Source organism: Lindgomyces ingoldianus (genome assembly GCF_010093535.1).
Source record: "Lindgomyces ingoldianus strain ATCC 200398 unplaced genomic scaffold BDR25scaffold_28, whole genome shotgun sequence".
Taxonomy (NCBI): domain Eukaryota; kingdom Fungi; phylum Ascomycota; class Dothideomycetes; order Pleosporales; family Lindgomycetaceae; genus Lindgomyces; species Lindgomyces ingoldianus.
In genome coordinates, this window is record NW_022985189.1 from 126,531 (window position 1) to 140,258 (window position 13,728).

Below are 13,728 nucleotides of genomic sequence, written 5' to 3' on the forward strand. Positions count from 1 at the left end.
GGATACAGACAGAGAGACGGAATCCCAGTTATGAAAGTATGGCACCCAGAAGACAGCAACGCAACCGTAGTAGCCGTCCATTGACTAACCCTTCCACGCTCTCTACTGCTCAAGGGGTGTCAATACATCCCGGGTGGAGGTCTCCCAGCCTGCCTCGGACCACCCTGCTGTCCCGGTCCAGGACCCGCAGCACCAAAGCCCTCAAACTCAGGCCGTCCACCCATCATCATCCTCGGATCCTCAGCCCCCCTCATTCCCATCGGCGGTCCATATCCTGGCAGCGGCGGAAAGTAGCTCTGTGGTGGTGGCATCTGATTCTGTGGCTGGCCCGGAAACATCCCGCCCATGCCGCGAGGTGGGGGAATACCGGGCGGATGCCCAAGCGGTGTGTTTCCAGCTGAGAATGATGGACCCATTTGCGGTGGTGGACCACCCTGGGGACCAACAAAACCAGGCGGTTGGCGCATGCCTACTGGAGCGCCAAAGCCGGGTGGAGGGGCGATATTGCGGTCTTGGGGAGTCGGTGCCATTCCCGGGTTTCCTCGCATGTATGGCATGTCGGGGATGGGTTGAGATGGGATGCCCATGTTTGTCATCTGACGTGGAATTTCTCCCGCGGTGTTGCGGCGCTGAAGACCTGCTAATGATGGATCATCATAAGGCATGCTGGGAAGCCGAGGGTTATTCTTGCGCATGGCTTCTTGTTGCTGCTGCAGACCTGCTTCTCGCATGATCTGCTCACGATTCCGAGCCTCTTGAATCTCGCGGAAGTTTGCCGCTTCACGGCGCTCAGCCTCACGCCTCTCAACTTCACGCCTCATCAACATCTCATTATCTGCGAAGAGGCGAGGGTCGTCCATGAATCCTGGAGGGGCACCACGTCCCTTTGGCTGGCCTTGAGGTCGCTGTGTAGGTTGATCAAAGAATGATGGTAAGTTCTGGTTCTCTGGGGTGGGTCGAGGAAGGTTCTGGTTCATTAGTTGCGGCGGCGTACGGGAATGCATGAGATTGAGAAGGAATTGTTGTTTGGCCTGATCACGGCTTGTCTCCTCTCGTGCGCGACTGTTTAGCAGAGCATGCAGATGAGCATCTTGGGCGCTACTGTTCCTTGGGGGGGGTTGTTGCATGGGGAATTCGTCAGCGGGGTGATTCGACTCAGGCCGGGGAAGTCCAAATTGCTCGATGAGTGCACTCTCAGGTGACATAGCATTAAACCTTCCTTGGGATAACCTGGTCTCGGGAGCAGATGGCCTTGGGGCTAGGATGTTCTCTAACATAGCCTGTTGTTCGACCGTCCGCGGAACCTGTTGGCGGGGTGGATGTCTCATTTCCGGTGGTTCCTCTGTCTGAGACTGGTAGGGGAGATCAATTGAGATACCACCCTGCCGCGCACCATTAAGAGGCGCAGTGGTGGGTGGTTGCGAACTCTGCGGCACACCAATGCTAGCCCCACCGAGCATTTGGAGAATACGTTGGAATCCTTCCTTGTCTTCCTCATTGTTGCCGTTGGCGCCGCCTTGTGTGGGAGAAGCTGGTGTTGGTAGCGGCGGAGGTTTCGCTGACTCCTCCGGCTTCGTAAACATGTCGGTGAATCTGGATTTCGCCTTTGATTTTTTAATTGTCGCGGCAGGCTCAGGCACACTCGCTTCTGGCGTCTTCTCTTTGCCCCAATTACCAAAGAACCTGTCTTGGCTTGGATCCAAGCCTAACGGCGTAACCTGCTTGGGTGGCGCCGCCGCGAAAGTTGTCCGAATTGAAGGTTCAAAGGATGACTGTTCGAAATTTGGAGGCAATGGGTCCTTGATCTCCTCCTTCTCCTCTGCTGGTGCATCCTTCGCTCTCATCTGTTCTTTCCAGCGCTGAAAGTCCTCTTGGGTCTTGGCCTGCTTCTTCTCGGAGCCCACTTTTGTGTCCATCCATTCCGGATCTTCTTCCAACTTGGACCCTCCTCTATTCCAGTCGCGATCTCTATCACGGTCTCTATCGCGCTCCCGGTCCCGCCAGCCGCCCTGGCCTGATGTTCCAAACCTATTGCCGTCTCCTTCTTTCGCGCCAGAGTCCTCACGACGGCCCCAACGAGACTCGAGCTTCTCGCGGCCTGCCCCTGGGCGTCGCACTGTAGAATCATTGTTGTCCGTGTCGCCCTCCTTCTGGCCCTTCTCCCGGTCTCGATCTCCATTTCGACCAAAGCCTCGATCAAAGTCGTCCTGGCCCAAGCTCTTACGAGACTTCACATTTGTCCAGCCTTCGCCGTCTTCGCGCGCATTGCGCCGTCCATTTGTGAAGCCAGCCTTGTCGCGTGTGCGCTCACCGTCGCGTTCTCCTCGGGTCCACCGCTCGCGAGCGGAGAAGCGATCTCCAAGCTGGTCCCCGTCTAGCGCGGTGGCTGCGCGCTTCTCCGTGTTTTCGGAAGCCTTTGCGTTGCGAGATGCAGAAGTGAACGAAAGCTTGGGTGGACCAAGAACGGTGTCTTCAGGTTCTGCAATGGACATTAGAGACACCATCACGGCATTTATGCAGGGCGACTTACGGGTGCTCGCCCGTCTACCAAAATTGCCCATTCCAGCATTGGTAAAAAGGGGTCGATCGGAGCGATTCTCGCTGCTCAAAGGTGCATCCCCTTCTCGCAACACACCTGATCGCGGCCGGCGATTGGTGGTTGTATTATTGTTTTGATCGGCCGGTGGCTCCATCCACTGTTCAATAGAGGGGAGTCCATCGGGTTTTTGGACGAGTGGAGAGCTCCGTAGGTGCTGTAGTTGCTCTACAGTGTATGATGGACCTCCCATTCTTGAGAATATGAGGCCGCAACCTGACAGGGTGAGGCGTGGGAAGGGTTGGAAGTCCGAGATCGTGCGGGTTTGTATTGTGGTGAAAGTGGTGTGAAAAGTTGATGGTCACAAAAGACCTTACCAGGTGGCTGCCTCAGCAGCAGGTTGCGGGCAAGCTTCTAATATGGTGGTAATTAAACACTATCCTTCCTACGACTCGTACAGCGATTGTAGCCAGACAGCTGAGCGCGGTGTGCGCAGACAAGGGGAAAATGTGGTGTCGAGAGAGCAGTCTAAAAATTGATAGATGGTCAGCGTTCGTCAAGCCGCCATAGGTACAGTCCGTAGTAGCCTCGAGGTAGGAGACGGATCAGTGAGTGGGCGACGTACCTTGAGCACCCCTGCGGGCAGTGATAGTGAGGTGGGAGGGGGTACGGAGGTGAAGCTCGTGCGACGTCGGGCGTGCGATTGCGATGGTGGCAGATTTAGGAGATTATGAGTCGGGTATTTGAGTAGAACTGTGATTGATGGAATAAGAGCCTTGTTTGTGGTTGTCGTGTGTTTTGTCTCTCCCTCACCGTCGGGTCGAGACATGCAGCAACGCAGGGCGCACGTGCCAGGAAAGCTGGAGAAAAGTATACCCGGCTCCACTCCTAGGCATAAATAGTGGTGGCTTGCGCCTGCTCGGCTCGTTACTATCTTCCGACAAGTCACACATGGCTAGGCAGAACCTTCTTTCGCTTTCTCTATATTGCCAAAATTCAATATCTCCTAACACTGGTAAAGCCCAGTGCATGAAGTCTGCATTCACTTTTCCCGCACAGACACATGAGATCCCCAGACATAATGGCAGATTCAACCATCATTGCCCGTAAGTCAGCCACGTTGCTTATCGATCCGAACTTTTCCTCTGAGAATGTTAAGAAAGATCCCCTATGCGTATCCCGTGCCAACCTTGGCCAACAGAGAAATGCTATCTCCAATTGCCCCGCCACTCCACTGCTCCACCTTCTCTTTGTCGCATGTGTTGTAAATTCGTAGAGCCAATGCCTTCAAGGTCTGGTGTCGATGGTCCGCGCTGGACAGTCTCATTTGTATCCAGCTCAAAATTCCACATCGAGTGATTAGAGTTGTGCTTCCCCCAACACCTGCCCCGCGGAATAGAATTTTAAGAATCTTCTCCTTCGCCGTGATCGCGCATGAAGGGGATTCGTAATAGGAAAGAAGAGTCTCGAAAATGTTCTTAATCCTGAAGATTTCCATATCCTGCGGAGTTCGTAGTGAGTCGAAAAGGTAGTCAAGGAACCAGGCTACTTCCTTGTGATATGAATCGTCTTGCTCTGGCTCATTCCGGATGATGCTCCTCCCAAAGTACCGTGGAATGTTTTCAACGACCCACTGTGGTCGTTTCAAAAGAAACATGTTGACCTTTCCGAACAGAACATGGGTTGGGTCGGCCAGGACTTTCACGACTCGAGCAGCGAAGACACCACCCACATATGGCAGGGGTGTTTCATCTCCACTTCGTCGTACTGTTTCCAGAGTCTCGTTTAGGAGTAACGTCACTTGTGCTAAGTCGAACCCTTTATTCGCCTAGGATTCGTTAGCAGTACGCACATGAATGACTAGAAGGGAAACATACCTCGAGTTTCGCAACGAGCTGGCGGATGTTCACGGCAGCTTGCATACGAATTTCGATGTGTTTTGAGCAAAGGCACAAGAGCAAGTCCCCAATGTCTCCATCATCAATACTCTCCTCAATATCCTTCTTCCTCCAGCGATTCAAACCAGCGTGTTTTTCATCCTCTTCCGGCGGAAGTTCAACGTCAACCATATTCACACACTTGCTCGGCTCTATTGGGCGATCTGGTGGGTTTGGAGAAGTGCTAGACCTTTCAGAGCCACTAAAGTCTGCACCAGTGGCCATCTTGAGTGCCTCTTTCGCCTTCTCTTTACTCATCTTCCAAAGGAAACAGTCCTTCAGGATATCTTTATAGGCTGTATCCGCGAATGTAACGAAGGAATCCCGAACAAGGGCGAGAGCCACTTCATCTTCCCCAACAAGTTTCAGTAAATAGAGCAGCTTTGACAGCCAGTGCGCAATAGGTTCTGCGGGATGACCTTTTTCAGCTGTGCCACCTTTATATGGCCATTGTTCGACGAGGGTCATTAGTAGTGGACTCACACGAGCGCGTAAGTAGCCATGTGATAGGCCTTCATATAAGGCGTCTAGATCATCGAAATACTTGATGGGTCCTTTGATGAAGCGCGCGCAGCAGTCGTCAAGGAAATCTAGCACCTCGAAGCTGGGTACCGAGCACCCACATGAAGCTCCGAGACTTGCGATAAGAACATCTAGAGCGTCTGGGTTCGTGGTGAGCTGTAGCATATCGTGGTCTTGTATTATGGAAACTAAAATCGCTTTGATCCTAGCATACATTTCCAGGCCTGGGGATGTTGCGAGCATCTTAAGTAGCGTCATGAAAGGCGAGTGTTGGAGAGACTCTGTAGAAATATTAGCTGCTGAGACTACCCATCCAACAGTGAGGTACATACTAGGCTTTTGCCACCAGCGCATAGTGTTAGAACGCCGTGCAATCTGTATCCAATGCTCAACTTCCATGATACGGAACGCCTTGTCCTCTGGTGCTCCTATAGACTTCTCTGCTTGCACTAATGCGCTGCACAACGGTACAGAGACGTCGAATTTCTCTTGAAGCGCAACCTGAGGTGTAACTTCATAGTATAGTCTCAGCAATCTTGTGATGGCTTCTCGCATCAAGTCCTTCTGAAAAGCTGGGCGCCTGAATGCGAGGATGACAGCCTTCACCTGAGGGCAGCGCTGGCAGAACTCCCTAATAAGGCGAGGGGAAGTTTGCTCCCATAAACTGGAGGGCTTTGCCAATGACGCGGTTTGCAATGACAGTAAAACTGCGCGAAGCTTGTGGAATGCGGCAACGAGGATGCGAATCGCGAAGAAATTTACCAAGTCCGAGCTGTGGTTCAGACATCTCGTCAGGACTTGTTGAGTCAAGGGCTGTGGTAAAATGCTCTGGAGCAAGACTGGAACCGGAGGTGGGTACTCGCGATAGCCCCACCTACCACCCAAATAGGCCGGAACGGGGAGCTCTATCGTCTGGTACAGGAACGCTGAATACCCGACCCACGTGGACGTGAGTTTCGGGTCGTAATGGAAGGATTCCTTGTGGAGGAAATAATTGGCGACAAGCTCCGGGCTAGCCTTGAAGATGGCAATCAATAATTCTTGTTGCAAAGTGTTTGCGTACGGTCTTAGAGACTGGATGAATTCTCCCAATATCACATTCCGAATGCGAGTTTCGCTCTCGGGGCCATCTGCTAGATCGAATCCGAAATCGATTGACAAGTCTGCTGCATCATCTATTTTTACGTCCCCGTCGTCTCTATCACTTATCGGAGGATAAAATCCAGTCGATGACAACATGACGCCACATGTTGGAGAAGTGCATACCATGCATAGGAACTCATGGGCTGCTACATCAGGACCTTTCCTATCGTTCGAGAGGGATTCTTCCGAGCTTTGATATTTGTAGAGGCTAGCGATATGGGAAAGCGTCTTCCCTGTCAGGATGCGACTTTTGACCCGCCTTGGAATGGCCTTATCCTGAAAGACATGGTTACTCATGACATCCAAGATCTCCAGCACCAGGAAAGGTGGGTCAGAGTGCAGGTGGTCAAAGACAGCTCGCACAACGATGGAATTTGAAAGGATGTCGGCTTTAGCGAATTCATCCTGGTATCTCAGGTGCGCTAGAAGATATCGAACTGCATTGATTCGGATGCTTGGTTTGCGCTGATCTTGGCCCTCTCTCCACAACCCAAGGTTCCTGCTAAGCACTTTTGGATCAAGCGTGAAGTCCCTCTTCGCATAGACAGCCTTTGCATGAGCGCCCTCGTTAAACTTTGTGATTTCAGTCAAAAGTCGCAAAACCGGCGAAATGATATTCTCCTTGGAAGGAGCGGCAGACAGGCTGCGATTCAGGCGTCGGGCAACAGATGGTTGTAAGATTGTTTTGCAAAGAAGCGTCGCATACTGGTGCAAGGCCGCATCGCTGGAGAAGGCCTTGAACAAGAGAGCGAGGGTGGCCGTGACCTGGAAAAGCAGAGCCTCGAAATTGGTCTCGACCGAAAAGTCCCATGCTTGGATGAAGTTCGGAAGGAACATTGTGTCCTTGCCGTCTCGTCCCTTGCCCTTCTGAGAGTCGAGATAGTCTCGGAGGATGGCATGTCTGCGGGGAAGGTCCTCTTCGTCAGCTGGATAGAGGATGGAATCCAGGAACGACTTGAACAGGTTCAACCCTAGACAAGTCAGCTGCGGGAGCTCATGCTTGAGAGGTCAGACATACCAGAGCGAAGACCAGAAGCCGTGCCTTGCTCAAACACAAGGCATTTCTGCAATTGGTGTGCAGACGTCACATCCTCTGCCAGGACGGAAGGTGCAGCGGGATTGCACTCTGTGAAGCCCGCGACGCGCTGTCGCTTGAGGCTTCGGCCGTCATGGGTGTTTTGCAGGTCGGTCTCAAAGGCCGTACGTTTACCCATGACTGCAGTCAAGGCATAGCTGTCAGTCTAGCAATCATGTGAGCTTGCAACTATCGCGGCCTTTGAATCTGCTGAAATTTTGGGGAACCCTGCTTTGCGCTAACCATTGTGGGAATAGTCAGGCCGGCGTAAATGCTGTCTAGGCCGACCTTGTTCTCACACTAGCACCCATTCGCCGCCAAGAATTGTGTTCTTCGAGTTCTGCCATCCTCTCTCACTTTGAAGTGTAGCCATTTGCATCGCTAAGTGACCGTGTGCGGGGATTACTAGCACCCTACCTGTGCCCCTTCTCGGCCCTTAACTTTGCGCATAGCATCCTTGCAAGTTCTCTTGCAACAAGTAACAGCTAGTCTTTCGGAGTAAACCTTTCTCTAGAAATGGTGCTTCTTAGCCTTCTTCTTCAATAAAGAAGAATCCATGCCCTATTGTCTCTGTCTTAATGTAAGGTCTGTTCCCCTATAAAAAAAGAGCCATGTTTGACTTGTCTTTTCTCACACTCTATCGCACGAAACCACTCAAAATAATCGCGTGTCCGATTTAACAAACAGCAAAACAGAAAACCCCTCAGAATTTGAGAAGATCAGCCGATATAGCCTTGGAGTTTTTGGCCCTATATTTGTGAAGGCTTGAAGGATAATTCGAGGTGGATTAATGAACGACTCGATGCAAAGGCGTTCTGGAGGCGCTATCTATTTAGCCCACCGCACTTAAGAGTGCTAGTTTGAATCTTATTAGAAGGAGTGTGAATTTTAGAGTTTATATAAGACTTGAAAGTGAAGGTTTTGGGAGCAGATGCTCTTTTATCTGCTGATTTAGCGATAAGTTGAGGGGAGGTGAGATAGTGAAATGTGGTCTTTCGTATGTGAAGTTAGATTGCTTTAGGTGTGGGTAGATGTCATGTGCGGTGACAGTATGTCAATATACTATGACTTCTAGCGTGAATCGAAGTAGTCACATTCTCTCTATTGCCCAATCGAATCTACATATAGGGGGCTCTTCCAGGACGGATGTATCACACCCAAACAGCTCGTCCGTCTCTCACCTCATGCGCCGTTTCCGCCCCCGCCTTCGTCCCCCTCCCATCAGCCCTCACCTTCCCAAATCCCCAACGAATTACCGCCGGGCTATTCCTCTCCTTCGTCCTTCCGCTCCCCACTCTGGCCCGCCGATCCGCCTTTGCCCACCTCTTCTTCATCCACGGCCCAACACCACATCCGAGAGCCAAACAACAAAACACCACTCCAACCGCCGCACCAACGCCGATCCCAGTCTTGGCAAAAGACGAAAGACCTTCCCTCTTTGGGGCTGTTGAAGCTGAGGGAGTGGGGAGAGTGCTCACATGCGTGATTACTGTGCTAATAACGGTTTGTATGCTCTGGGCAATTGTTTCAGTTCGGATGATGGTTGCGGTAGCCGCGGGAGTCGCGGTGATTGTAATAGCAGCGAGGCTAGCGCTATTCGCTGCTAATGCGGTATTCAGTGCGGCTGAATTTGGGTTGCTGTTTGAGTTGGAAAGATTGCAGGTTGTGGGTGCCGGGTTTGCAACCAGATTCCCACTGACAAAGACGACCAACACGGCCGCATATCTATTCTAGCATCAGCAAAATCCCATGCCCCTCACCTAGCTGGTATGCTTCGGAGTTGGGGAGTGGGGAATAGTCTTACCCAGCAGTGGCAACAAAAACATCCTGCCGTCTCGCATTTGTGGCCGCGGCAATCGTCGCTGCAAATGCCACGGTGAAGGAGCATAACATCGCTAGTCTAGCTCTAGTACTCTCTACAAAGAACAGTCCAACAACTGCGCCGACGAGGAACAGTGCTGTGAGGATAGTGACGAAGAGTGTGACTGCGAATGCAAGATTTTTGTGATGCGTCACTGGTGTTGGACACCCGGGGACTCTATCCTGCATGGTGAAGGTTAGTGAAAGGTTCGTGACGTCTATTCCGAGGTCTGATACAACGTACCTGAAAGAATGACGGGAACCTCGTCTCAAAGAACTGGGTCAGAAAATCCGACTCTCGAGATCGTGCCAGGACACTGAGATCGTGCTCATTTTTTGGATTTAAGTGTTGAAAATTAGGGGTTGAGTGCGCATCAAGGCTCATGGCAATGTTTTGCATAATCTGATATGTGGAGTGGATAGCACGTTTTGAAGGACGGGAGAGCGATAGCATGTCTGATGTGCGGAGCATCGCTTCGTCTTATATCTTGTCAACTCGGGCATTCTCTGCATCCAACACAGAAGGATGAAGGAAAAAAGCTGGAGCACTTACAGTACTCCCTTATCTTCTCCCTCAATTCCAAGTCTACATCTCTAATTTCCTTCACTCTGTCTTTTGCATCATTGTTTTCCTCGTCAACCCCACCATCAAACTTCATATCCTGTCCCTTCCACTCCAACTCCCCATCAAACTCCTGTTCTTCAAGTCTCTCGAGCTTGCCTTCTAATTCCGCAATCTCATTCTCTAAAATCAACAAGTTCCGCATATTTACCCTATCAAAGCGGCGGAATATAGCGCTCGACTTTTCCGGATCAGCCGACATGTAAGTCGCGAGGCGGGAGTAGCATGACGTCTTAGGTGTTTTTGATTCTAAGCAAAGCGGTGCGATTGGAGTAGAGGAAACTTGTTTCTCGCTTCTTCTAGGTTTCGAGTCGAGATCGAGACTTATGCGCGTAATAGAGATGGAGTCATCGTCTGGCGATGTGGTCGAAGAGGAGTCGTTTTTGGTTGCCATTGCTGATTACATCCCTTTCGATCCCAAGATCGTACACGAAATTTCGTAAACGAAAGAAAGATTCGGGAGAGAGCTTGAAAAGTATGTGCGATCAATCCAATTAACAACTTTCTGTTCACCCATCCTCCAAAGTACTACCAAGGCTCTGGAAAGTTATCGTGCACAGCCCCAATTCACTGCAGCTCACATGCGAATCCTGTGAATTGGCGATTTCCACCCTTGCAAACACTCTGGGCGGAGAGAATAGTGCCTGCAAGGGAAACCTTACCCCACGCCGGTGAGTGTTTTAGTCACCTTTTGGTGGCGGGCGAAGTTGGATGGTTCGATGAGGGGCTGGCAATTTTAGGCAGCAGTGCTTAGGGCTGAGATTGCTAGGATTGCTAGATAGTGCAAAGCAGCGATCTCTCAATGAGGGAGGTGTTGATATATGCATTGGAGTTGTAGTTTGGGGAAGCTGAGAAGAGAAATATACAAATGCGATTAGAATAAGTGTGAAGGAGTAAGCGCCAATGCAACCCTTAATGAGGCTGTCAAGGAGAAAGCCATGCATCTTAGCCCCCTTTGCGTGCGGTGTAAGAGAAGATCCTGCGGACAGCTCTGCCAAAATTCGGTTTCCTCTTCGGTCTCTCATATTCTCTCAACGACTCTGGCGCGACTCCCTTCACCCCAAGCCCTAGAGCCTCTCTCTAGTGTCGAATCTTTCGCTATCCTTGAGTGTTGTTGGCGTCGTGGCATCCACAAACGTTAGCTGCCAACTGGATGTTGGAGTTTGTTTAGAGGCGTAATATCTAGCTTATCGATATATGGAGCCTGAGGAAATCGAGTCTATGTCTATGTTCTCCGCACCGCGGACATCATGGAGGGAACTGTATACTTCTGTATAGGAAGCTCGATCAGTCCTTCTCTTGCTTGTCAGCAGTGGAATCATGAGTCTTCTTCTTAGATATTGCCAAGTTGGTATTTAAAGCGCTCAGTGCACGAACCCTCTCGACCACTTTTCAGTTTAGTTTCCGCCGCTGGGTCCCGGTCACTCGCCGTTATGGCGGAAACGGGCTGAAGCTCCTCAGAAGCGGAGTCGTAATGAGTATTCCGAATACTCTCCATCTTTTCCCTCTGGCTCGGATCATCACTCCCTACTTCCCGCTTGCCTCCAGCTTTAGTCTCATCAGAGTCAACCTGACTAGGGATGGGAGTTTGAACTGGATTCAACATTCCGACAGGCGTAGCTGAGCTCACGATGCGCACATCCATCGGCTTGCGGGTCCCCGAACGTGATATTGGGTGGTCTAGTTCTCTACTCAGGCTCCTCCGAATACGTTTTAGCATTGCAGCTATCGACTGCTCTGAAGAGTGTGCAGATTGAGAATCGTCGTTGAGAAGGACTGTTATCTTCTTCCTAACCCTCTGAGACCTTTCACCATCTGCGCTAGATTCGTGGATGCTAATATCTTTCAACCGCTCGATGATCGTTGGCTTGTTAGCGTCGGTTGAGTTTTCAAAGCGGATGGCTTTTATGGGATAGGTTTCGGGGGCCTTTGTGGGTTGGATAGGCAAATGTGTCTTGCTTCCGGAAAAGTTGCTGAAGAAGTTCTTAACCGAGAGGTTGTATTTCCCCTTGAGTACGTTCACGCGATCAACTTTCTTAGGATTGCTGAAAGAATTCTTAGCAATGCACCTCATAGTTTATAGCCAAGCTAGATTCCTTGCGTACCTGTTGAACTCAGGTGGCCTGAGGAAACTGTCAGTAGGTAAATTACACGCAGATCTAACCGAGAGGGGTATACTCGACATACTTGGGCAATGACCGAGGTTGTAACTTCCCACTCCCGCTTGACGGTTGATGATATACTTGCTTCGGTGTTTCGTCGGGATTCCCCTTTTGCGCCCGGGCTCTCTTCTGAGCATCCCTTTCCCCTGGAGCATCTTGCATCCACTTTAGAGTCTTCCCTCGATAAATCTGGCCATTTTGTATGCTCCCTTCTTCAGGAATTTGAGCCCTAATGCTAGGGCTGCGGACGAATTTCCCCCTGTCAGTACGTTCCCCTTCATTCTCTGGCTTCCTGACATTGACACCCTGGACTGTTGAGGCTTGTGCCGTTCGGATCTGTATGGCATGAGAGCCTGCCGCAGTTGTTGGTAAGCGAGACTCTATTCGGATCGGAAGCTTGGGTGATCCAGATCCTTCCTCCCTGTCGATGAGTTTACGAATTTCTTGATACACGCAATTGGCGATGAGATCGCGCACATGATTCGGTATCCGTAACGGGTCCGATAAACTCGATGGGTCTTGCGGCATTGCGGGAGGGCAAATATCGCCCAAGTCTTCTTGTTCATAGAGATAGCGTAAATAATAACCAGTTCCGTGCCAATTCTGTATTGTGGCCTTAATTGCCCCGGGATTAGGCTTGCTGATTCCCCACTCGTCAATTGTTAGAACATGACAGAGGAAGCGGCGGACAATGTGGTAGCTGGCGTCGTTGGGAGGTAGAATCAATTTCATGTCGATAGCTTTGTGAGTTGACTCACGAATAATTTGATCCCAACTTGGGATCTCGAAGGAGTCCGGTATTTGAGATTTCCGAGTGGTGTGGAGGGCCTCATCGATCGGTAGCTCCCTCCGGCTATTGCTATTTTTCAGACTCCTATTCAACGGCTTGGGGCTTTGATTTTGAAGTAAAGGGTGGGAACCGGCTGGAACATCTTGTTCTTGGAACCTCTTGACGTCAGGCTGAGAGAATTGTGAGTCATCTTGATAATTGAGGAGAGACAAATCCATTCCCACGGCGGCTTCATGATTTGAATTTGTAGGATATGCCTCCAAAGAAGAGAGGCGATATTTGCTATAGTATTGGTCGTTAGAGGAGGATTGCAAGCCCCCACTGGGGTCGACACCCTGTTTGTTTGGGGCTAATGCGTGTAGGTCTATGCACGGCCCGATGCATATATTACATTCATTGTTGTTGTAAGAATGTTTAGGGTTCCGTAACTGCTGGTCCTGCTGATTCACCTCCATCTTGGAGTCGAAGGAGAGGCGTCGCGAAACGATTTGAAGAAAATATTGCCGAATTCAAAAGGAGGCTCAGAAGTTGGCAATGAGTTGGACGATCAGGCCGGTTTTAAGACCGCTTAGCCACAACTGTACCGTTCCAGTTTTTGGCTGCGGAAGTTGGAATTCATAGTAGCTGAGTTCCGCAGCCAGGCTCAAGTCTTACCACTTGGACGTTGGTGGGAAACATCAACTTTGGTACGAGGGGTTTTCCAAGACAGGACCTCAACACCGAGATCAAAGCATAGTTCCTGGCACTCATGAGTTGAAACCTCCTCGCTCTCCGAGACTTCCTGTTACCCCCAACTGGTAGCCAACGAATCCTTACACGGAAAAGAAGGAATTACTCATTCACTTCTGAGCAGCATATATGGAGATTAGAGTGTGTCCAATGGAGTTCTTCTTCCCGGCCACGCTAGGAGAGAAGCTGGGGCCGTGGAACACCATTCGGCAATATATGCTAGACTCAACACTTGCAGTGTTGGGATACTTATGGCCATATTCCATTTCTCCGAGAGGCTTCTCTGTCCAAAATTCTGAGCATGTCCTATACTCAACTCTGCGATAAGTTATTTATACAAATGTTGAGTACG

The 13,728-nt window shown here is 50.6% G+C and overlaps 4 protein-coding genes across 4 annotated transcripts; all 4 read right to left on the bottom strand.

Annotated features, from left to right (window-relative positions):
* Positions 1–28: 28 nt before the first annotated feature.
* BDR25DRAFT_61256 (uncharacterized protein) lies at positions 29–2,877 on the bottom strand. Its single transcript, XM_033698821.1, has 2 exons — positions 2,531–2,877; positions 29–2,479 (listed from the first exon to the last, which is right to left on the bottom strand). Exons 1-2 carry the CDS (start codon positions 2,787–2,789, stop codon positions 120–122), a joined length of 2,619 nt encoding a protein of 872 aa, XP_033544452.1. The 5' UTR covers positions 2,790–2,877; the 3' UTR covers positions 29–119.
* An 818-nt stretch (positions 2,878–3,695) lies between these two features.
* Positions 3,696–7,366, bottom strand: BDR25DRAFT_266536 (uncharacterized protein). Its single transcript, XM_033686997.1, has 4 exons — positions 7,157–7,366; positions 5,328–7,109; positions 4,414–5,276; positions 3,696–4,364 (listed from the first exon to the last, which is right to left on the bottom strand). The coding sequence occupies exons 1-4, from the start codon at positions 7,350–7,352 to the stop codon at positions 3,705–3,707; spliced, it is 3,501 nt and encodes a 1,166-aa protein (XP_033544453.1). The 5' UTR covers positions 7,353–7,366; the 3' UTR covers positions 3,696–3,704.
* A 998-nt stretch (positions 7,367–8,364) lies between these two features.
* On the bottom strand, positions 8,365–10,258 carry BDR25DRAFT_344727 (uncharacterized protein; the record flags this gene model as incomplete). The annotated part of the gene is made up of 4 exons (XM_033693972.1): positions 9,627–10,258; positions 9,318–9,553; positions 9,018–9,256; positions 8,365–8,938 (listed from the first exon to the last, which is right to left on the bottom strand). Exons 1-4 carry the CDS (start codon positions 10,087–10,089, stop codon positions 8,365–8,367), a joined length of 1,512 nt encoding a protein of 503 aa, XP_033544454.1. The 5' UTR covers positions 10,090–10,258.
* A 668-nt stretch (positions 10,259–10,926) lies between these two features.
* BDR25DRAFT_374391 (uncharacterized protein) lies at positions 10,927–13,102 on the bottom strand (the record flags this gene model as incomplete). Its single annotated transcript, XM_033697327.1, has 3 exons — positions 10,927–11,740; positions 11,801–11,818; positions 11,883–13,102. The coding sequence occupies 3 exons, from the start codon at positions 13,100–13,102 to the stop codon at positions 11,029–11,031; spliced, it is 1,950 nt and encodes a 649-aa protein (XP_033544455.1). The 3' UTR covers positions 10,927–11,028.
* Between the last annotated feature and the right edge of the window lie 626 nt (positions 13,103–13,728).